The following is a 24401-nucleotide window of genomic DNA, read 5'->3' on the forward strand; positions in this document are numbered from 1 at the left end:
GACTAGCTGGGGTAAATGCATGGGGTTATGGAGATAGGGCCTGGGTGGCATTGTGGTCAGTGCAGACTTGATGGGCCTAATGGCCTCCTTCGGCACTGTAGGATTCTATCTGCATTTTGATTTGGGTAATTTTTGAGGCTGCAATTCCTTTCTTATGATTTAATTTGAATATTTGCTGGTCTCATTGTATTCATTATAGGCTATTGTTGAACTGATCAAAACCCAAGGAAAGGTAGACAAATTTCTGGAGATGGATACTCAGGTGAGAGATATTCATGTAGCTACAACATTTTTCTAAGACTTTACAATAATCCAGTTAGCATTTGGACACTTTCCTTTGCAGAATCGGGATCATTTCCAATGGCAACATAACTTTTTGGATTGATTTTATGAATTTGCACTCCATTTCACACATTAGGAGACATATAACCATCAATCATCAAATATCCTGACAATGCTGCATTCCCTAAAGTGTATAGTTGTTGATGGCCACCACACGGTTAGATATCTCCTGCCATTTTTCCTGTCTCTATATTTCTTTTTGCTCTGATTGGCAAATGTCCCACAAACGTTTTAGCTGGTGTTTGCTGTGGGAGGAAGGATTAAATTGTGAACAAACATGCAGGATTATCTTCCCAGATGGGGAAAAAGCAGTAAAAATTGGGAAATAAGAGTACTGGTCCAAACTGGTCTTGCATACCCAAAAAGTGGTTAGCTCTGAGTCCTGCACATGGAAAGCGTTGTTTGGCCTGTGTGAGCAAGCTGTGTTTGAACGTCTGGAGGGATCGCAATGCATGCTTTAGATTTATTGCCCTTCAGGACCACCGAACAGAAACGTCGGGAGCTGAGCAGGATGATTAATTATGTATGCAAGTGTGTGTATGCTCTTGGAGGCACACCAACCCACTGGTGCCAATGCTGGGAGGAATTTAATGTTTGTGTTGTATGAAGTATGTGCCATGGGGTGACACATACCTGATTGGGAGTGTAGTCGGTGCAGACTGGATGGGCCGAATGGCCTCCTTCTGCACTGCAGGGATTCTATGGATTCTATGATACAATTTCTTCAGAGCTGCTGGGGTCTGTTGTCTCCAAAGGCTGAGAGGATGGGCGGGGTGGTCGACTGATTGACCTGCAAAGGAAGCAAGATTGCATAAGTTCATGGCAGGGGCATAAGGATTGCAGATATATACCCCACGTGAGGCTGATGCCATGGCTGGATTCATAAGAACATAAGAACTAGGAGCAGGAGTAGGCCATCTGGCCCCTCGAGCCTGCTCCGCCATTCAATAAGATCATGGCTGATCTTTTTGTGGACTCAGCTCCACTTACCCACCTGCTCACCATAAACCTTAATTCCTTTACTGTTCAAAAATTTATCTATCCTTGCCTTAAAAACATTCAATGAGGTAGCCTCAACTGCTTCACTGGGCAGGGAATTCCACAGATTCACAGCCCTTTGTGTGAAGAAGTTCCTCCTCAACTCAATCCTAAATCTGCTTCCCCTTATTTTGAGGCCGTGCCCCCTAGTTCTAGTTTCACCTGCCAGTGGAAACAACTTCCCTGCTTCTATCTTATCTATTCCCTTCATAATCTTATATGTTTCTATAAGATCTCTCGTCATTCTTCTGAATTCCAATGAGTATAGCCCCAGTCTATTCAGTCTCTCCTCATAAGCCAATCCTCTCAATTTCGGAATCAACCTAGTGAATCTCCTCTGCACCCCTCCAGTGCCAGTATATCCTTTCTCAAGTAAGGAGACCAAAACTGTACACAGTCCTCCAGGTGTTGCCTCACCAGCACCTTATACAGCTGCAACATAACCTCACTGTTTTTAAACTCCATCCCTCTTGCAATGAAGGACAAAATTCCATTTGCCTTCTTAATTACCTGCTGCACCTGCAAACCAACTCCTTTTGATTCTTGCACAAGGACACCCAGGTCCCTCTGCACAGCAATATGCTGCAGTTTGTTACTATTTAAATAATAGTCCATTTTGCTGTTATTCCTACCAAAATAGATGACCTCACATTTACCAACATTGTACTCCGTCTGCCACTCACTTAGACTATCTATATCCCTTTGCAGACTTTGTGTCCTCTGCACACTTTGCTCTGCCACTCATTTTAGTGTCATCTGCGAATTTTGACACACTACACTTGGTCCCCAACTCCAAGTCATCTATATAAATCGTCAACAATTGCGGTCCCAACACTGATCCCTGAGGCACACCACTCGTCACTGATCACCAACCAGAAAAACACCCATTTACCCCCACTCTTTGCTTTCTGTTGGTTAACCAATCCTCTATCCATGCTAATACATTACCCATAACACCATGCACCTTTACCTTATGTAGCAGTCTTTGGTGCGGCACCTTGTCAAATGCCTTCTGGCACGGTAGCACAGTGGTTAGCACTGCTGCTTCACAGCTCCAGGGACCTGGGTTCGATTCCCGGCTTGGGTCACTGTCTGTGTGGAGTTTGCATATTCTCCTCGTGTCTGCGTGGGTTTCCTCCGGGTGCTCCGGTTTCCTCCCACGGTCCAAAGATGTGCGGGTTAGGTTGATTGGCCATGCTAAAATTGCCCCTTAGTGTCTTGAGATGGGTAGGTTAGAGGGATTAGCGGGTAAAATATGTAGGGATATGGGGGTAGGGCCTGGGTGGCATTGTGGTCGGTGTAGACTCGATGGGCCGAATGGCCTCTTTCTACACTGTAGGGTTTCTATGATTTCTATGAAATCCAGATACACCACATCCACAAGTTCCCCATTGTCCACTGCACATATAATGTTCTCAAAGAATTCCACCAAATTAGTCAAACATGACCGGATGGGATTTATCCAAGGATTCTCTGGGAGGCAAGAGAAGTGATTGCAGAGCCTCTGGCTCTGATCTTCAGGTCGTCGTTGGCCTCTGGTATAGTACCAGAAGATTGGAGGTTAGCGAATGTTGTCCCATTGTTTAAGAAGGGGAACAGAGACTTCCCCGGGAATTATAGACCGGTGAGTCTCACTTCTGTTGTCGGCAAGATGTTGGAAAAAATTATAAGGGATAGGATTTATAGTTATTTGGAGAGTAATGAATTGATAGGTGATAGTCAGCATGGTTTTGTGGCAGGTAGGTCGTGCCTTACTAACCTTATTGAGTTTTTTGAGAAAGTGACCAAGGAGGTGGATGGGGGCAAGGCAGTGGACGTGGTATATATGGATTTTAGTAAGGCGTTTGATAAGGTTCACCATGGTAGGCTTCTGCAGAAAATGCAGATGTATGGGATTGGGGGTGATCTAGGAAATTGGATCAGGAATTGGCTAGCGGATAGGAAACAGAGGGTGGTGGTTGATAGTAAATATTCATCATGGAGTGCGGTTACAAGTGGTGTACCTCAGGGATCTGTTTTGGGGCCACTGCTGTTTGTAATATTTATTAATGATCTGGATGAGGGTATAGTTGGGTGGATTAGCAAATTTGCTGATGACACCAAAGTCGGTGGTATGGTAGACAGTGAGGAAGGGTGTCGTAGTTTGCAGGAAGACTTAGACAGGTTGCAAAGTTGGGCCGAGAGGTGGCGGATGGAGTTTAATGCGGAGAAGTGTGAGGTAATTCACTTTGGTAGGAATAACAGATGTGTTGAGTACAGGGCTAACGGGAGGACTTTGAATAGTGTGGAGGAGCAGAGGGATCTAGGTGTATGTGTGCATAGATCCCTGAAAGTTGGGAATCAAGTAGATAAGGTTGTTAAGAAGGCATATGGTGTCTTGGCGTTTATTGGTAGGGGGATTGAATTTAGGAGTCGTAGCGTTATGTTGCAACTGTACACAACTCTGGTGCGGCCGCACTTGGAGTACTGTGTGCAGTTCTGGTCCCCACATTACAGGAAGGATGTGGAGGCTTTGGAGAGGGTGCAGAGGAGGTTTACCAGGATGTTGCCTGGTATGGAGGGGAGATCCTATGAGGAGAGGCTGAGGGATTTGGGATTGTTTTCGCTGGAAAGGCGGCGGCTAAGAGGGGATCTTATTGAAACATATAAGATGATTAGAGGTTTAGATAGGGTGGATAGTGATAGCCTTTTTCCTCTGAAGGAGAAATCCAGCACGAGGGGGCATGGCTTTAAATTGAGGGGGGGTAGTTATAGAACCGATGTCAGGGGTAGGTTCTTTACCCAGAGGGTGGTGAGGGATTGGAATGCCCTGCCAGCATCAGTAGTAAATGCGCCTAGTTTGGGGGCGTTTAAGAGATCCGTAGATAGGTTCATGGACGAAAAGAAATTGGTTTAGGTTGGAGGGTCACAGTTTTTTTTTAACTGGTCGGTGCAACATCGTGGGCCGAAGGGCCTGTTCTGCGCTGTAATGTTCTATGTTCTATGTTCTATGTTCTATGACCTTCCCTTCATGAACCCATGCAGTGTCTTACCAATGGGACAATTTATATTCAGGTGTCTTGCTATTTCTTCCTTGATGATAGAATCAAGCATTTTCCCTCCGACAGAAGTTAGGCTAACTGGCCTATCGTTACCTGCCTTTTGTCTACCTCCTTTTTTAAACAGTGGTGTCACATTTGCTGTTTTCCAATCTGCAGGAACCACCCCAGAGTCCAGCGAATTTTGGTAAATTACCACTCGTGCATTTGCAATTACTTCCGCCATCTCTTTTAATACCCTGGGATGCATTCCATCAGGACCAGGAGACTTGTCTACCTTTAGCCCCATTAACTTATCCAACACTTCCTCTTTCGTGATAATGATAGTTTCTAGGTCCTCACCTGCCATAGCCTTCCTGTCATCAATTTTTGGCATGTTATTTGTGTCTTCCACTGTGAAGACCGACACAAAATACCTGTTCAATGCCTCAGCCATTTTCTCATTTCCAGTTATTACATCCCCCTTCTCATCCTCTAAAGAACCAATGTTTACTTTCGCCACTCTTTTTCGTTTTATATATTTGTAGAAACCTTTGCTATCTGTTTTTATATTCTGAGTTTGTTTACTCTCATAATTCGATGAGGATGAATTCACTTTTGTCTCTTGCCCCCAACTCGCCCTCAGCCCGAGTTCTGTCCTGCTCCTCTCTGACCAGCTGAAAGGCTCAAACAGCTTGAGGGTCTCACCTTGAGCATTACTCTGGCCGGCTGGGCCCTCTTACGCCAATTGTTGGTGCTTGAGCTTGCCCTGCAATGAGACAGATGGGCAGAGTGTCAGCAGGAAGCTCGCCGGGTCAGATGGTTATGATGCCTCGCATGCATGATTTCTGAGTGGGAGCTGGGATATGATGAGGAGAGGAGCCACTCTGGGGGTGAAAGGGGGTGTGGGAGGGCGAGTGGTGGGGCCCTGTGAGGTAGCTGTGAGCAAGCTCCATGTGGAAGTGTGTTGGGTGTGTGGGAATGTGCGTGGTTTCAAATGAAAAGGGTGACTTACCCTGGCTGCATGAAGATGATCATTAATCGGCATTAGATTCCCATCCTCTTATGGAGTGAACTAGTGCTCCTGAGTGTCACCACCGCTTCCCATGTGGGGTTATTTGAGGATAGAGGACGCCATGCCTCTGCTTCACCCCTTCCAGCATCTTGGTCAGGGCTCCCTCTGAAAACCTCAGGAGTGGCTTCCTGTTGCCCACCGCACGCCTCCTCCATCCGACCGAACTTGGAACAAGTGCTGGGGAGGCATTTATAAGGTTCCCCCCATCCCCCCGATTGATGAGCTCAGGTGATGACGGGGGTGAGTGAATCAGGAGCAGGCCGCCACAGGTGTGGCGGGAAACTTCTGAAAACCTTTTTTGAAAGTGGCTGAAGATACGGCGACTTTTCTCGCCGACAATGACAGCGGGATTCTCTCCGGTTTTCTAGTTGAAACTGACACTAGAAACATTGGAAGATTCCGCCCATAGTTTCTGCCTTTGGAGAGAAATCTGGAAGAAGGCTTGACCCAAGGAGTAGTGACCCAAGCCAGCTCGGTGGATAGGATATTGGTATGTAGATAGGCTGGAAAATTGGGCGGGGATCCTGGATTCAGGATTCAATCCTGGACCGGGGAGCGGCGGGGGCTTGGAGGGCCGAAGGGCCTGTTCCTGTGCTGTATTGTTCTTTGTTCTTTGTTCTTAAGGCAGTGAAACTGATACACATACGTTCCAGCTTACATTTTAGGAAGTATTGTGATGTACCATTACTGTATAGTATTACACACATATTTGTTAATTGAAACAGTATTGAAATTCAGTATTATTTTTGAATGCAGTTTGAGTTAAATATTTGAACCCTTTTTCTTAACCAGAGTGCAGTATCCTGGCTTTTGTCTCAACAAAGTGGAGCAATTGGTCAGAAGTTTCAAACATTCCTGCAAAAGCATGGCTATCACTGTCTCAGAGAAGCAAGTTTATTGATCTTTGATAGAGTTCATGCAAATGTTTCAAGAGCCTGCATATTCAATTAAAAATTATCATAAATACATACATAGAAGGGGGCCATTCGGCCCATCGAATCTGCACCGATCACAATCCCACCCACCTATCCCCATAGCACCATGTATTGACCCTGCTAGTCCTCCTGACACTCAATGACAAGTTAGCATGGCCAGTCAACCTAACCTGCACATCTTAAGGAAACGCACACAGACACGGGGAGAACATGCAAACTCCACACAGAGAGTGACCCAAGCCAGGAATTGAACCCGGGTCCTTTGGCGCTGTGAGGCAGCAGTGTTAACCACTGACTATAAATATTCCATTTTATTTTCATGTCCTGTGCCTAACTTTATGCTCAGGTTTAATTACCTCCACCATTGAAGGATGGGCAGAGAAATATTTTTGCCCTTTTGTTAGCCCGTTTGTCCATTTGACTGTTAAGAATACACCTCAAAAAATGAGTAAATGGATTTCGATATCACTGAGTACACAGATAGGGTATGGCCCGAGGAAGAACTGATTAGTTGTTGGTGCAGATGCTGATTCAGGTTCTGGTATTTGTAAAGGATCCGTTCACATTAGAAGAACTAACTTTTTCTTTCAGAATATTGTAGGTACTTTTTCCTCAAATGTTTTATAAATTTGTGGATTCTATCAACTGTTGTGAAGGAATTTATCATAGCTGTCAAAGTGTGAGTAGAGTTTTCAGAGCAGGCTGTTGGATGTGGATTGTCCTGAAGTCTCCTCAGTGGGTTGGAAGCACTTAATAAAGATTTTTGTTTTCAGCCTTGGAGTTACAGAGCATCAAGCAGGCTGGGAAAAGGAAGAGATGCGTCATTATAATAACACTGAGTTAACACAATGCCATGCACAGTAAAAGCATGTTCTACTCAAAACTTCACACATGGACTGAGGTTGCATGAAAATTTCTGGCACTGTATTATATTTATTTAACATGGACACTGATAAATGTTATGATAGCTGCCAAGGGGTCAGGTGATCTTTGCTAATCAACACAGGCAACCAAACTTTGAGAAAGGTCCAAAATCAATAACCATGGATAGAGACCTTCCCCTGGAATACACATACCAAGACTAATGTCACCTGTTGAATTCACATCTGCCATTGTTTAAAGCTTACACAAAGCACAGAGCCAATGGACTTTGGGCCTCAATGTATCCAGGCTTGTAAATCAACAAAAGAAAGCTGACGAGACCGGTTATCCACAAACTGTGAAAGACCACCAGCTATCTCCTGTGATATATCAATGGACTTTTAGCTTTAAGCCGTTCGGAGTGAACCATGACTGGTGACCATGTGACCAAAACTGGCTTCAGATTCTGAGATCCTTTATTAACGTAATATCCAGAAGAAAACTGGGACAAATGCAGAAAAAGACCAAGAAGTTGACAACCACAGAGAAAGGCTGTGCCATATTTGCCTTTTAAGAGCCATCAGTTGTTGGCCAGTCTGAGAAGGAGACTCTGAAACTAGTCATGAAGCAGCCAAAGTACTTGACCTGTTCCAGTTTTAAAGTTCAGCTCAGGAGCAATCTCCTGGATATTCGACTACAAGGAACCCCACAACCTGCTGTGAACCCTACACCCTACAAGATCCTCACTTCAACTTCAAATCATCCAATCTATTGTTATGAAGATGTGTATAAAATATTAATTTATAATGTCACTGGCTGGACATATATCAGCTGGATGCACTTACATGCATATATACATATATATGCAAATAATGAACATTTTAAAAAGAACACTTTTGCTAAGCAAAAGACATTGGTCACAGCTATGTTGCATTTGTGAAAGACACAAAGGGCAGAATTATCTGGCCGCAGTGATCTAAAAGCCGGAAATATCCACCCGACCGTCAATGGCGTTTCCCCATTCTCCGCAACCCGCCCGCTAAAATTCTTGTGGCGGGCGGGGTGGGAGAATTCTAGCCAAGCTGTTTTATGGAAACTCAGGCCTGGATTTTCACCAAGTTGGGTTGACTTGGGTTGACCTTTACAAATAGCGGGCAGATTCCTGACCACATTCCTGGACTGTATAATTTTTGGGATTTCCTTTAAAGGATGTGAACAGGTTCCTGTCAGAAGCCCTGCGTCCAGCACTCCTGACCTGGCTTTGTTCCAGGCATGTCCTACTCCTCTCCAACTTTCATAGAGTTAGGCCAGATCTTTCAAGAGACATGCCTCACAACTCGTTAGAAGATTCATGAACTTAGTCTGCATAAGAAGACCTTTTGCAATAAGCTCAAATGTTCACCTTCAAGTCCCCATGCAAGTTTTGCCCCCCCCCCACCCCCCTCACCCCCCCCCCAACCATCCATCTCCCCCAACCATCCATCTCCTCAGAGCCCTCATGGCTCCATGTTGAGCTCTGCCCTTTTACTCACCGTCTATGTCCCCTCATGCCCCCTATGGCAAGCTCTGGCACTTGCATGCCCATTGACTCACTTTACACTTTCGAGAACCAAAGGGCATCGTGTGAAAAAAAAAGCTTTGAAAACATAATCCATTGATAATTTCTCTTATGCTTGAAAAATAAGTGTGCACCAAGATGCCTTGTATTGGGAACCATCTGAAAATGCAATTTAAATCTTAAACCTCAGATGCTTGGAGCGAGGTTACTGCAATAGTCACCCAGAAAAAGTTAGAAGAATTAAACACTCCAATGCATTTACATCCTTCTTCAAATAAGGGGACCAAAACTGTGCAGAGTGCTCCAGATGCTCTCACCAATGCCCTTTCGAGGTGATGAAGATTGACGATTTATTCAACCAACTCCAGAAAGTAACATCGTGCACTACCATCGGATTTCCATTTTACCCACTCCTTGTGGTTTTACTGTGGGAAATTGCCTGAAAAATTCTTTTTTAGTAGAAACTGTGTTGAAGCCACTGAAATTTTCAGTAAAAGGAATGTTTGATCTTGCTTCTCTGGGGCTGAATTCAATTTTTTTTGTCTGTCAGAGTGTTGTTGATTTTTGTACCTCTGTCCTCTTCCCTTGGAGAATAGTGTGAAATACTGGAAGGAAGATTAATAGAAAACATGAATGCTCCTTCCAGTCTGATTCAGTGATTCAACCTAAAAGATAGACGGGCTTTATGTGCTGTTGCAAATCATAATGTTGGAAGAACTATCAACACCCACTAGACATAAGTACAGTGTCCCAATGTTAACAAAGGTTTAACCTGTGCTATGATTGTGGACAGATGAAAGTCTTGTGAAACATCTGTTAATATCACCAACAGTAATTTCCAGGTAATAGGAAAGACAGACATCTATTTTTTAACATCTGCATAACATTAAAAGTTGCAGGTGGACATTTGTTTTTAATTTTTAATGTTATAACCAGGATAAGTTAATAGGCTGTCATGATTTAGGCATTGGACTCATGCAGGTGATTATAAATTTACAATTTTATTAAGGAAACATGCTTACTATTTTTTTCTGGAAACATACACAGAAGAGTTTCAGGCAAACAAATTGGGATATACGAAGAGAAGTTAGAAAGAACACTTTCACTAATTCAAGACTATTGCAGTACACAATATAATTGTTCAAAATTTGTCAACATTACCACATTGATAGTATTTTGAAACTATTTCAGTGACTGCGAAATGTCAAAGTTATGACAAACTTATATCAAACCATGGTTGGACATCACTTATTATATATTAAGCTGATCTTTCTCTTCACTCTACATATCTATAACTGCAACCCTCTCCTTTCCTTCTCCCCAATGAGCGGTATGTTTTTTTCTGTATAGTGCGCAAGAAACAATACTTTTCACTGTATCTCAATACATGTGACAATAATAAACCAAATCAATCACTTGGAGCGCTGTGTGCACAAATAAAATATTTATATATAAAGCTACTGAAGAGGGTGCAAAAAATAGATTGTAAAGGATAAAGGCAAAATTGTGACTCGATAGCAATCGAAAAAGAATGAATAAGCTAGGTCTCTTTTCTTTTGAAAAGCAAAGGCTGAGCGGTGATCTAATGAACATTTTTATGGTAGATTCAGAGCGAATGTTTCCACTTGTGGGGAAGATCAAACTAAAGGCTATCAATATAAGATAGCCACTAAGGAACTTGTGGTGAACCATAGATGGTTACCACTATGGGTACTGAATCATAGATGGTTATCACTATGGGTACTTGTACATATGTTACTCTTGTTACTGTTGGGGTTAGGGTTGGGGTGTTTCACCTGTTGGTATTGTTCTGTGGTACACTCCGGTTGGCTCCGCCTACCTATAGGAGTATAAAGGTCACTGCACTGCCTAGTGACTCTTTAGTCTGGGATTGTATTGTTAAGCAGTATGCTCCATTCTTGTTACTAATAAAAGCCTTTATTTCCCGGGTACGATCCAGCCTCCCGAGTGAATTAATCGCGCATCAGAACTAAATAAGTAATTCAGAAGAAGCAACTTACCCAGAGAATGAGGCAAAGAGCATCGCTGCTTTATAGTGGAAGCTAGATACACATCTGATGCAGAAGGGAATAGTGTGTTGATAGAGAAGGAGGGTCAAGAGATGCAATAAAGGCTGGTGTGGACTCATTAGTCCAATTGCCCTTTGTCTGTGCTGTATTTACAATGTAATTCTGCTAACTGGTTTGGAACATACCACCAATCTAAAAGGTGTCTCATAAATGCAAGTTATTAAAGGTAGCTAGATATACCTAGAGTGAATAAGGAAGGAGAAATATAACGGTCATTTCAAATCTGTGTTCCCGTTGGAAGGCCAATTTAAACAAGGAACATAGAGATCTCCAGGTGATGAAGCAATGGACATAATGTAGAATGTCACCAAGACTGAAGGAGTGGGAGGGAAGACGAGAGAAAAACAATTGCGTTTAGGAGCTATGGACGTGGAGAGGATGTTTCCACTAGCAGGAGAAACTAGAACCAGATAGATACGTTCTTGATTAATAAGAGGATCAGGGGTTATGCAGAAAAGGCAGGAGAATGGGGATGAGAAAAATATCAGCCATGATTAAATGGCGGAGCAGACTCGATAGGCCGAGTGGCCTAATTCTACTCCTATGTGTTATGGTCTCATGGTCTATCTGAACTGTTTTGAAGCTTCACTCTCTGGCTCTAATTATGTATTTTATGTAAATCTTCTGATCACAGTGAGGGGTGGAAAGTTTAGGGAGGATTTGAGGAAAAACTTTTTTACCCAGAGGGTGGTGACAGTCTGGAATGCACTGCCTGAGAGGGTGGTAGAGGCGGGTTGCCTCACATCCTTTAAATAGTACCTGGTTGAGTACTTGGCACGCCATAACATTCAAGGCTATGGGCCAAGCGCTGGTAAGTGGGATTAGATGGGCAGGTCAGGGCCTTTCATGTGTCGGTCCAGACTCGATGGGCCAAAGGGCCTCTTCTGCACTGTAGTATTCTGTGATTCTGTGACAATCATCTCACAATTTCCAAAATCCCTTTCTTTCTCTCTGGTAGGCTGAATTGCATGAGAAATCATGGGCAAGTGAACCAAATAAAATCATTCCCGCCATCCAGGCAGCTTTACGGAACAACAAGCCTATTGCCAGAAAGATAAAAATGTCTATGGCGGATGCAATTGCTTCCATCAAATCACCACTTTCAGAAATCCAGAAGTATGTAAAACTACAATCCACATTTCACTCGGGTATAAGATGATTGGAACATGGTGACAGAGTTCTCTTTCTGTTGCAGGCTTATCCTGCACTTGGTACTACCAAAGGCAAGAAAAGCTGTCGCCACCAGAGAATTCGGAAAATCTATGGGAATCAAAATGACTGATGTCTTTAAAAGAGCCTATTGGAAACTGGCTAATTTAATGGTACAGGAGGTGGGTATTAATGTTTACCTGTTTATTTCTTCATGGGATGTGGGCATCACTGGCGAGGCCAGCATTTCTTACTATCCCTAATTTCCCTCTTGAGAAAGTGGTGCTGAGCCACCTTCTTGAGCCATTGCATTCCACGTGGTGAAGGTATTCTCACAATGCTGATAGGAAGTTCCAGGATTTTGATCCAATGACAATTAAAGAATGGCAATGGTGATACACTTCCAAGTGGCTTAGAGTCATAGAGGCTTACAGCATGGAAACAGGCCCTTTGGCCCAACTTGTCCATGTCACCCTTTTTTTTAAACCACTGAGCTAGTCCCAATTGCCCACGTTTGGCCCATGTCCCTCAACACCCATCTTACTCATGTAACTGTCTAAATGTTTTTTAAAAGACAAAAGTGCCTCCACTACTACCTCTGGTAGCTTGTTCCAGACACTCACCACCCTCTGTGTGAAAAACATTGCCCCTCTGGACCCTTTTGTATCTCTCCCCTCTCATCTTAAACCTATGCCCTCTAGTTTTAGACTCACCTACCTTTGGGAAAAAATGTTGACTATCTACCTAATCTGTGCCCCTCATTATTTTATGGACCTCTATAAGATCACCCCTAAGCCTGCTATACTCCAGAGAAAGAATCAAGTCTATCCAGCCTCTCCTTAGAAGTCAAACCATCAAGTCGCGGTAGCACCCTAGTAAATCTTTTCTGCACTCTTTCTAGTTTAATAATATCCTTTCTAGAATAGGGTGACCAGAACTATACACAATTGGCGGGAAACATGTAGATAGTGATGTTCCTATGTGCCTGCTGCCTTTGTCCATCTCGACAGTAGAGATTCCAGGTTTGGGATGTACAGTTGACAATGCCTGAATTGGTTTCTGCAGTTTATCCTGCAGATGGCAAATACTGAAACCATAATGAACCAGTGATGAAGGGAGTGAATTTTTAAGTGGGTGTCAATCAGGTGGCCTGCTTTGTCCTGATGGAGTCCAGCTTCTTAAGTGCTGTTAGATGGGCATTTCATTCTGATACTTAACTACTAGTGTTCAATACAATGAATGAGTAATAGTCTTAGTTGGGACAGCGTATTCATAGCTGTTGTACCTTATTGTCATGGGTTAATGGTTGGCAACAAAACAATGTATTCACTGTAAACAATGCATTGGGTTGGTCATTTTGTGATTTTCTTTCCACTTTGATATCCATGAAATATCCAGTATGTTTGATGTTGCTGGGCATTGGGATGACCAAAGCTTTAATGATGATTCCTGTTCTCAGGAATCAGCCTAGCGAGCTTTCTCAAAATTGCTTCCAATGAAAGTATGTCCTTCCTTAAGTGAGGAGACCAAAACTGTACACGATATTCACCAATACCTTGTAGACTTATAGCAAGACTTCCCTACTTTTATATTCCTTTTATATTCCTTTCCCTGTGCAATAAAGGCCAATGTTCCATGTATTACTTGCTGCATACTAACTTTTTATGATTCATGTGCAAGGATACCCAAATCACTTCATACCTCAGCATTCTGCAGTCTCTCTCCATTTAAATAATGTTCTATTTTTCTATTCTTACTGCCAAACTGCTGAGATTCACATCTTCCCACATCATACTACATCTTTCAATTTTTTCCCACTGTCTATATCACTTAGCAGACTCTGTGTATCTTCCTCACAATATTTTCTTCCACCTAACTTTGTACCATCAGCAAATTTGGCTACAATGCATAGATCCCTTCATCCAAGTCATGAATGTAGATTGCAATTAAGTGAGGCCCCAGCAAATGGTCCATTTGCCAATTTGAAAATGATCCATTCATCTACACTCTCTGCTTCCTGTTCGTTAGTGAATCCTCTATCCATGCCATATCACACTAATACCATGAGCTCTTATCTTGTAGAGCAAATGTTTTCTTGGCACTTATCAAATGTCTGTTGGAATCCAAATACACAATACCTACTGCTTCCCCTTTAACCACCATGTATGTCACTTCCTCAAAGAACTCTTTCATAGAATTTGAAAAACATGATTTCCCTTTCACAAAGCCAGATTGACTCTGTCTGATTGCATTGTGATTTTCTAAATGTCCCGCTACTACCTCCTCAATAATGGATTCTAGCATTTTTCCAAATACTAATTGGCCCACTGTTTCCTGTTTTCTCTCTCCCTCCTTTCTGGAATAGAGGTGTTACACCCGAGGTTTTCCAATCAGTTGGTACCTTCCAGAATGTGGGGCGTTTTGGAAGATTACAGCCAATGTATCTACGTCTTTGCAGCAACATTTTTTAAGTCACTCGGCTGCAGGTCATTAGGTCCAAGGGGCTTGTCAACCTTTCGTCCCAGTAATCTTTCTAGCATCATTTCTCTAGTGAATGTGATTGTTTTAATTTCTTCCCTTTTACCAATAACCGCCCCCCCACACCCACTTTTCCACTATTATTAGGATGCTTTTTGTGCCTTCTACTGTGAAGACAGAAACAAAATAATTATTCAAAGACACTGCCATTTTTTGTTTCCCATTATTACTTCCCCAGTTGCACCCTCTATAAGACCAATGCTGACTTTAGCTACTCACACTTTTCCTTTTTATATACTTGTAGAAGCTTTTACTGTCTGTTTTTATATTTCTTGCTATTTTTCTCTCATACTTTACTATTTTTCTCAATTATAAAATGTTTTCAATTCATTGGGTTACAATTAATCTTTTCAACATTGTATGTCTTTTCTTAATTGGACATGGGTAGTGTATCCTTTTCATAGACCTTTCTTTTTCAATGGCATATATTTTTGCTGAGGGTTATGAAATATCTCCTTAAAAATCTGCCACTCATTCTCCACCGTCTTACCTTTTAACCTATTTTCCCAGTCCACTTTAGCCAACTGTGTCCTCCTACCCTTATGATTGCCTTTATTAAAGTTTAAGACACCAATTTCAGAGCCATGGGGGCGATTCTCCCAAAAGTGCTGAATTGGCGGGAAAACTGTTCTAAATCCCGACTGTTTTGTCAGTTCAGCTTCTCACCTGCATCTCCGCACTCTGTGCAGTGCAGAGGTCCCAGTCGTGAATCTCATTAAAAGCCCAGGGGGGGCGGGGCCTATTCACACCAGAGTTTGACAGACTGGCACTGCCAGGGTGTCCATGCCCAGGAGACACCACCCCCCCCCTCCCCCGCCACCCGACCCTCTGGGGGCTCCAATTGCCCCCCCTTCATTCCGGTGGGGTCTCCCGCTAGCTCCCCGAATGTGTGGAGCTAGTCTGAACTCTGCCAGAATGAAGTACTCCTGGTGGGGTGGGAGATTCAATCGGGACGAACTGATAAACATATTTAAAATAGATTTTTAAAAGATTTAAATTACTTACCTGCCTTTCCGTCGGTTTCCAGCATGGTCTGACCGGCGACTGTTCGCCGGCTCTGGGAGATGTGCATGCATTCCCGGCGCATGAGCAAATCCCAGTTCAAGGCCAGCGCGCATCTCCCACCGCGACCCTCCAGAAAACTAGCGGGTCGCGATGGGAGAATCGCGGCCGATATTTCACACCCTCGAACTGAATGTGAAATCCTATCATGTTATGATCGCTTCCCCTGCAAAAGAATCCTTTAACACAGGTTATTAATTAATCATGTATCATTAAAATTTTGGTGAATTTTTTTGGTGGTTACCTCAGTGAGTGAATGAAGTTTTTGAAGAACTTTCCTTGTGCTCATTTTTCCAAGCAATTTACTCCTTGGAACATTAGATATCCCGATACGAAATCACTCTTTGTACTGTCTGGACAAAGACAAACAGGAGGCAGAATGGTGGCTCAACAGGACATGGGAGGCTTGTATTACCTGTCCAATCACATATACAAGTAATGGTGGATTTGCCTGGACTTTTCTGAAAAATGCTATGTGTGTAAAGGTGTCAGAGGAAATTTTAACCTCAGTTGGAACATTACCTACCGAATATTTATCTACATTGAGTTCAGTGGAAAGTATAATTGGAAGGGTTGTACAGAAATGACTGGTCAGGCGCTATGCCCCCAATGCACACAAGGGACCCCAAAATGTGATATCCTCTTCCTTCCCGGCCCTTTCATTAACTTTGCTGAGAAAGCGGCCTTCCCACTCTCACCTGCCTTCCAGTCCCCTGCATATTATGTCAATGCGCATATTATGTCAATGCAGGCAGTTCGGAGTCCTTAAGTGGCCACTGATTGGCCACATAAGGGCCTTAATAGACATAAGAGTGGGTGAGCCAATGGGTGTTTTACCCATCTCATGTATAACTGGGACCAAGTTGGACATGGGCAGGATGGACTAGCCAGCTATCATATTTTATTTGCCCCCCCTCCTCCACCAAAAACAGGCCTGGTGGGCAACAGAGGGAAGCCATGAAGTCCACCCCTACATATTCTCCATGGTTATCCCGTGGCTTTAATAATTGTTCGAACATGATGAGTAATTTTGGTTTGTAATGGAAATCAGTTGGTTATCAAATAAAGAATTCACTCACCAACTATTAATATTTCAGGGATTTCTGCCTGATGAGGACTTGCTTTTCTTCCTGACCCACTCAGAAATTGGAAAACTGCTTCTACACAGATCACCTGCCTTAATCTCGAGGTATGGGGCACACTGCATGTGAACTCTGCTTATAACGGAGACAGGGTGGGGGACAAGATTTCCAGTCCCAGGGTGCTAAATCCCAAGGATGGCCACCCCACCGCCAGCCAGCTATGTGCCAGATGGGTACTTAATTCCAACAGGCCTTCCTCAGTGGAGGCCACTTAGGGTTCCTGCTGGTTAAATTCTGTTCTCTTCATAGATGCTGTCTGATCTGCTGAATATTTCCAGCAAGTTCTCTCTCTGTGGGTGGGATTTTACGGCTTCGCTCGTCCGAAACCATAAAACCTCATAAAATAGGCTTTCCCGTGCCCTGCCCCTCACCCGCTCCGATTCCCATGGTGGGTGGGGTGGCAAAATTCCAGCAAATATATCAGATTTCCAACATCTATATTTTTATTAGTTGCTCTGATGTAAACAGTCCTCTTTGGCACCCATCCCTTCACAGTTTTGAAAGGGTCTGAGAGAGCTTGGTTTAAACAAATTAGTTCCGTGTTATCGTTCTATCTCCATTAAAAAGAAAGATAAAGTAAAAAACACATTGCTATTCTTACATACACCACTGAAAGGATGAAACAGTTCAGTATCTTTTTTAAAGTAATTTTTAGTGATCTTAGCGCAGTTTACTCGCAGATGCAGGATTGGATATTCTGTTTTTATCTTTAGTGATTCATCCAATTTTAATAAAACAACACCAGGTCACCTGCATGGGACCCAGACTGCAGCTATGATGCACCCCAATCAATGACTCACATCATTGAAGACTGCCCCCTGACAATATTCAGTGGAGGGCTCTTAGAATTTCATTTAGCCACTGTAGAAGCTATTGCCTGGCAATTACTGCACACACTTGAAAAGAAAAACAGGTTACACATGCTTAAAAATGTCAAGGAATAATTTTTAATGAAAAAAATATGAAACAGTTATGTTCTATCATGCTGCCAATTACGCTAGTTCATGGAAGATCTTACATTTGTGATTATGCACATGAATTATAGGGAAGGAAGTAGTTGATGCCAAAACATTGAATGTATTTAAGAGGCGGCTGGATATAGCACTTGGGGCGAATGGGATCAAAGGTTATGGGGAGAAAGCAGCAGTAGGCTATTGAGTTGGACGATCAGCCATGATCGTGACAAATGGTGGGGCAGGTTTGAAGGGCCAAATGGCCTCCTCCTGCTCCTATAGTCTATGTTTCTATGTTTCTGTTTCTAACCAATACAATTTCAAAATGTATTTTGACCCCAATTTCCATATGTCATTTATATTTTATGAAGTGAAAGGGTTTATACTGAGTATCAACTTTCTGGAAGTACAAATCAGATCCCACAACAGTGCAGCTGCTGCCTATTAAATTTTAATCCTTTATACAGAGCTCAGCGTCGAAAAAGACTGCTGGGAAAACAAATGCTTCTCACATTTATGGAGGTGAACAGTGGCAAACCTGTTCCTATTGGCCATCATCATAATGGAACCATTGGGGACCGAGAAACAGGTCTCACACTGACAGGTAAGCAGATATCACTGAATATGATGAATGGTGCAGGTATTTTGCAATGGCGCCTCATAATGCCAAGGATTCAGGTTCAATTCTGGCCTTGTGTTACTGTGTGGAGTAATTCACCCCGTGTCTGTGTGAGTTTCCTCTGGGTGCTCTGGTTTCCTCCCACGCTCTTTGGATGTGCATTTTAGGTGGATTGGTAATGCTAAATTGCCTCTTAGGGGCAAAATTTCCCATTCCGCCCGCCATGAGAATCGTAGTGGACGAGGGGAGAACCATGGAAAGGCCCGTTGACCTTGGGTGGAATTTTCTGGTTTCAGGGCAAGTGCAGCTGGAAAATCCCACCCTTGGTGTCCAAAGGTTAGTTGGATTAGTCATGGTAAATTCACGGGTTTACAGGCAGTGTGGGTGGGCTTGGCTAAGATGCTCTTTCGGAGAATCGGTGCAGACTCAATGGGCCAAATTGTCTCCTTCTGCACTGTAGTGATCCTATGGATTCTATTATAGAAGTTTGCATTTAGAGAAGGAGGAAATTGAAGGACAAAACTGAAATCAGTAAGCGCTTGGAACTACATGTGTTAACGGTTAACAACATCCGTGTACCTATTCAATGAAAGTCTTGATTGACAGAGTAAGGAATGCAATAGGCAGATTGCTGATGAGCTTTCAGAAGAAAATTAATTGCGTTCAGAGGAAAATAGGATAAATGAGCACTTAGCCTTTTGAGCCATTTATACCATTCTACAAGTTTATGAGCTGATGTTATGAGACACAATTTGAGACATTTAAAAGTAGCAGCATGGATAGAAAGTTGGTTGACAGATGAGAAACAGAAGTTAATATGTGCAGTTTGGAAACGCCATTATAGATTATAAAAAGCTTCAAAGTCATTTTCACCAGGTGTTAGGTTCATTGCTGTTTTCAATGTTTACAAATGATTTAAATTTAGATTTAGGGAAAACAATATGAATATTAGCTGCTAATAGAAGCTAGGAGGTTTGAAAAATGTTGAGGGCTTTCAAAGAGTTCAGGGAGATAGAGACAGGCTATCAGAATCACAGGCAGATTGAATGTTGCATAGTTAAACCTGAGGTAATGAGAAAAACAATGAATGTGAGTTTACATTTGATGGAAAGACATCAAAGAATAACCTATAAAATCAAGATAACATTCTCTAACAAACCAAATGCAGATAGTTTAAAAACACATAAAGGTCAGAAAATGATCACCTCCCATGAATAGAAATTTAGAGTTCAAGATTAAAGAAGTGACAATGAATTCTTACAAGAATTTTTACAATTCATTTATGGGATGTGTGCATCGCTGGTTAGGTCAGCATTTATTGCCCATCTCTAATTGCCCTTGTGAAGGTGATGGTGAGTTGACTTCTTGAACCGCTGCAGTCCATGTGGTGTAGATACACCCACAGCGCTGTGAGGGAGGGAATCCCAGGATTTTGAACGAGTGACAGTGAAGGAACAGTGGGTGGGATTTTACGGCCTCGCCCGAACGAGACCAGAAATTCCTGCCCGAGGTCAGTGGACGTTTCTGTTGTCGGCCTTTCGCCCGCTCTGATTCCGTGGCGAGTGAGGCAATAGAATTCTGGCAAGTATACCTGCATGAGTTTCCTCCGGGTGCTCCGGTTTCCTCCCACAGTCCGAAAGACGTGCTGGCTAGGTGCATTGGCCATGCTAGATTCTCCCTCAGTGTACCCAAACAGGTGCCAGAGTGTGGCGTCTGGGGTATTTTCACAGCAACTTCATTGCAGTGTTAATGTAAACCTACTTGTGATACTAATAAATAAACAAATATATTTCCAAGTCAGGATGGTGAGTGACTTGGAGGGGAATTTTCAGATGGTGGTGTTCCCATGCATCTGTTGCCTTTGTTCTTCTCGATGCTATTGGTCTGTGGGTTTGGAAAGTGCTGGCTGAGGAACGCTATTGAATTCCTGCAGTGCATCTTGAAGGTGATGAATGTTGAAGGGTGGTGGATTTGGTGCCAATTAAGCGGGCTGCTTTGTCCTGGATGGTGTTGACTGGATAATCCATCTTGTTTTTCTCTTGAATTATCCAACTTCACAGAAGCCAATCTTCAGCCAATTACATAAGAACATAAGAAATAGGAGCAGGAGTAGGCCATCTAGCCCCTCAAGCCTGCTCCGCCATTCAACAAGATCATGGCTGATCTGATAGTGGGTTCAGTTCCACTTAGCCGCCGGCTCCCCATAACCCTTAATTCCCTTAATGGTTAAAAATCTATCTATCTGTGACTTAAACACATTTAACGAGGTAGCCTCTACTGCTTCATTGGGCAGAGAATTCCAAAGATTCACTACCCTCTGGGAGAAGAAGTTCCTCCTAAACTCTGTTCTAAATTGACTCCCCCGTATTTTGAGGCTATGCCCCCTAGTTCTTGTTTCCATTGTAAGTGGAAATAACCTCACTGCTTCTACCCTGTCTAGCCCCTTCATTATCTTATATGTCTCTATAAGATCTCCCCTCAACCTTCTAAACTCCAATGAGTACAGGCCCAGTCTACTCAATCTCTCCTGATAAGCTAACCCCCTCATCTCCGGAATCAACCTGGTGAACTTTCTCTGTACCCCCTCCAAAGCTAATATATCCTTTCTTAAATAAGGGGACCAAAATTGCACACAGTACTGGTGAGGCCTGTCAATTCACCTATCTGATATCAAGAAATGGCCGAGTGCAGTGTAATATAGCAAAGGCTATGGACCCTAGCAACATCCCAGCTTTAGTTCTGAAGACTGGTGCTCCAGAATGAGTACACTTCCAGCCAAACTATCCAATGCAGCTGCAACACTGGCAATCTACCCAACAAAGCAGGACAAATTCAATTTGTCCCATCAGTCTGCAGATTTAAAAAAAAAATAGTTTCATGGAATGTGTGTGCCTCTGGCTGGGCCAGCATTTATTGCCCATCCCTAATTACTCTTGGCCATTTCAGAAGGCATTTACGAGTCAACCACATTGTTGACGGTCTAGAGTCACATGTATACCACATGTGAGGACGACAGATTCCTCCCCTGAAGGACATTAGTGAACCAGATAGGTTTTTACAATAATCAGCAATGGTTTCATGGACTTTTAATTCTGGATTTTATTGGATTTATATTTTACCATCTGCCGTAGTGGGATTAGAACCTGGGCCCCCAGAGCATTGCCCTGGGTCTCTGGATCACTAGTCCAGCGGCAATGCCATTGATGTTTAGTTTGGGTTCTGATACTTGTTCCAAATCTCATTATAACCTTGGTTCAAGCATGAAATAGTTGAATCCCAGAAATGAGAAGAGGGTGATTTCCCTGATATCAATGCAGCTTTTGGCCATGTATGGCATCAAGGAGCCCCAGCTAACTTGAAGTCAGTGGGAATGAGGAAAAAAGCTCTCCACTGATTGGACTCATAGCTCAAAGGAAAATAGTTGTGTTTGTTGGAGGCCAGTCATCTCAGCCCCAGGACATTGCTGCAGGAGTTTCTCAGGGCAGTGGCTTTGGCTCAACCCTCTTGTGCTGCTTCATCAATGAACTTCCTTTCACCATAAGGTCAGAAGTGGGGATGTTCACTCAGTGATGGCACAATGGTCAGCACCATTCACAATTCCTCAAATAATGAAGCAGCCCATGTTCAGATGTAGAAAGACCTGGATAACATTGAGTCTTGGGTTGATAAGTACAGTGAGAAGTCTCACAACACCAGGTTAAAGTCCAACATGTTTATTTGATATCATGAGCTTTCGGAGCACTGCTCCTTCATCACTCACCTGATGAAGGAGCAGCGCTCCGAAAGCTCATGATTCCAAATAAACCTGTTGGACTTTAACCTGGTGTTGTGAGATTTCTTACTGTGTCCACCCCAGTCCAATGCCGCATCTCCACATCATGGGTTGATAAATGGCAAGTAACATGTGTGCTTCACAAATACCAAACAATGATCACCATCAACACAAGAGAATCTAACTACTGCTACTTGACATTCAGCAGCATTACCATTACCAAATCTCCCACTATCAGTATCTTGGGGGTTACCATTTACCAGAAACATAGCTGAACCAGCTATATAGAAACTATAGCTTCAAGAGCAGTTCAGAGGTTGGATTTTCTGCAAAGGAATCATCATCTCCTGACCCCCCAAAGCCTTTACACCATCTCCAAGGTGCAAGTCAGTGGGTCTGGAAAACTCTCCAATTGCCTGAAAGAGTGCAGCTCCAACAACACTCCAGAAGCTCACCACTATGTAGGACAAAGCAGCCTACTTGACTGATACATAATCCACTGCCTGAAATATTCAATCCCTCCACCAATGGGCACTGTGATTGCAGTTTGTAAAATCTGACTCTACAAGATGCAATGCGTCAACTCACCAAGCCTCTTTGACATCACCTCCAAAACCTAAACACCAACTGTCTTGAAGGACAAGGACTCAGTGCATGGGAACTCCACAAGTCCCTCTCCAAGTCACACACCATTTTGACTTTGAACTGTATCACCCAATCCTTCATCGTCACTGAATCAAACTCCTGGAACTCCCTACCAAACAGCACTGTGGGTGTATCATTACAATATAGATTGCAGTCATTGATGAAGGCAACTGACCACGGCCTTTGCAAGAGGAAAATCAAGATGGGCAATGAATGCTGGTTTTGCTGGTGATGCCCACGCACCATGAATGAATAAAATAAAAGAGAAGAAAAAAATGCCAATACGATCTGGCTATTTTCTTAGAAATACAGGAGTGCCAAGGGCATAAGCCACATTTCCCCATCTCTGGTAAATGGCTGATGGCTTTTCCCTTTACCATTTAAGTTTTGAACTTCCTATTCAGTTCTTTTAAAGCCAGAATTATCATATTCATCTGAGAAGCCTATCAGTGAGGAGGGAAGATCTGCAGATACATAGTCTAGAATTATTTGTATTACAGGTTTGACCGTGAGCCAGGGGATTGTGAAGGGGACAGCGCGTGTTTTGAAAACAATTCTGGAGGCCGATTGCATCCGCCAAGGGGACATTTTAATTGTTTTAAACACAGACATTGGCTGGAGCCCATACTTCCCCTTGCTAGGAGGACTGGTCACTGAGATTGGAGGATTAATCTCACATGGTAAGAAGCATAAACAAAGCTTTATTCACTAGTTAGGACAAAAATAAATCACGCTTTATAGATTGAAAAAGTGAAAATGGACACCAAGCTCTGAATTTTACCTCCCAAGCGCAGAGTGGGAAAAATCCCTAATCCGCAAACCCAACTAGGGAGAATGTGTCACAGATAGTCCGATTTTCATTCCAGGCTGGGGGGCCTGAGGGAGGAGGAAGGTGTTAACTGGAATCTGGTCCACTGACCCCGGTAACAATGTGAAGTCAGCGACAGAGGCTGCCAAGTGTGGAGATGGGCTGTCTGAAAGGTGCTCCAATCCTTTGTCCCAGCTGTAAATAGAAACAAAAACCAGCCCTCCAGCCTTCGTCCACCACACACTCCCCACACCCAATCCATGCCATTCCCTGTTATGCCATGACCCCACCCACCTATGGCCTTTCACAGCCTCAATGCCAACCTATTGCCCAGCATCCATCTCCACGGTTCCTAAGAGCCCCTATGCCAAATTAATACTAGCTCATGTCCACGCCCACCACCCTTTGTATTTAGACCCTCCATGTCAACTCACCTAGTATCCACCATAGGCAGACAACAGGACACATGCTGAGATGAAATAAAGTTCTAAGTGTCAATTGATTACTCATTTTTTTTAAAAAAGATAATCTCATTCACTATATTTAAATTCCTTTAACTACTTAATCACTTATAAAAACAAGCAACTGTAATCATATCAAAGAATTTGTCACTCTGCCAAATCTCCATTCATTGCTGTGGAACCGGAGAATCCCAGCCGCAAGCAAAGTCGGAGAATTCAAGCCATAACCAAGTAGCCAAGAGTTATCAGCAAACAGAACCTGATCCCCTCATTATGGATAATGTCTTCAAGAAGAAGCACTTGGACAAATAAGTGGAAGATAGAACTATATTAATT

The 24401-nt window shown here is 43.1% G+C and overlaps 1 protein-coding gene across 1 annotated transcript in view; it reads left to right on the top strand.

Annotated features, from left to right (window-relative positions):
- The window catches only part of LOC144492419 (rifampicin phosphotransferase-like), a 103715-nt gene that overhangs the window by 75442 nt on the left and 3872 nt on the right, over positions 1–24401 (top strand). Inside the window, 7 exon segments of the mRNA XM_078210428.1 lie at positions 200–262; positions 6265–6360; positions 11875–12032; positions 12112–12247; positions 16763–16854; positions 18228–18364; positions 23297–23476. Coding sequence (XP_078066554.1) covers positions 200–262; positions 6265–6360; positions 11875–12032; positions 12112–12247; positions 16763–16854; positions 18228–18364; positions 23297–23476 — 862 coding nt within the window.

The sequence above is a fragment of the Mustelus asterias genome, chromosome 4 (genome assembly GCF_964213995.1).
Source record: "Mustelus asterias chromosome 4, sMusAst1.hap1.1, whole genome shotgun sequence".
NCBI classification, from domain to species: domain Eukaryota; kingdom Metazoa; phylum Chordata; class Chondrichthyes; order Carcharhiniformes; family Triakidae; genus Mustelus; species Mustelus asterias.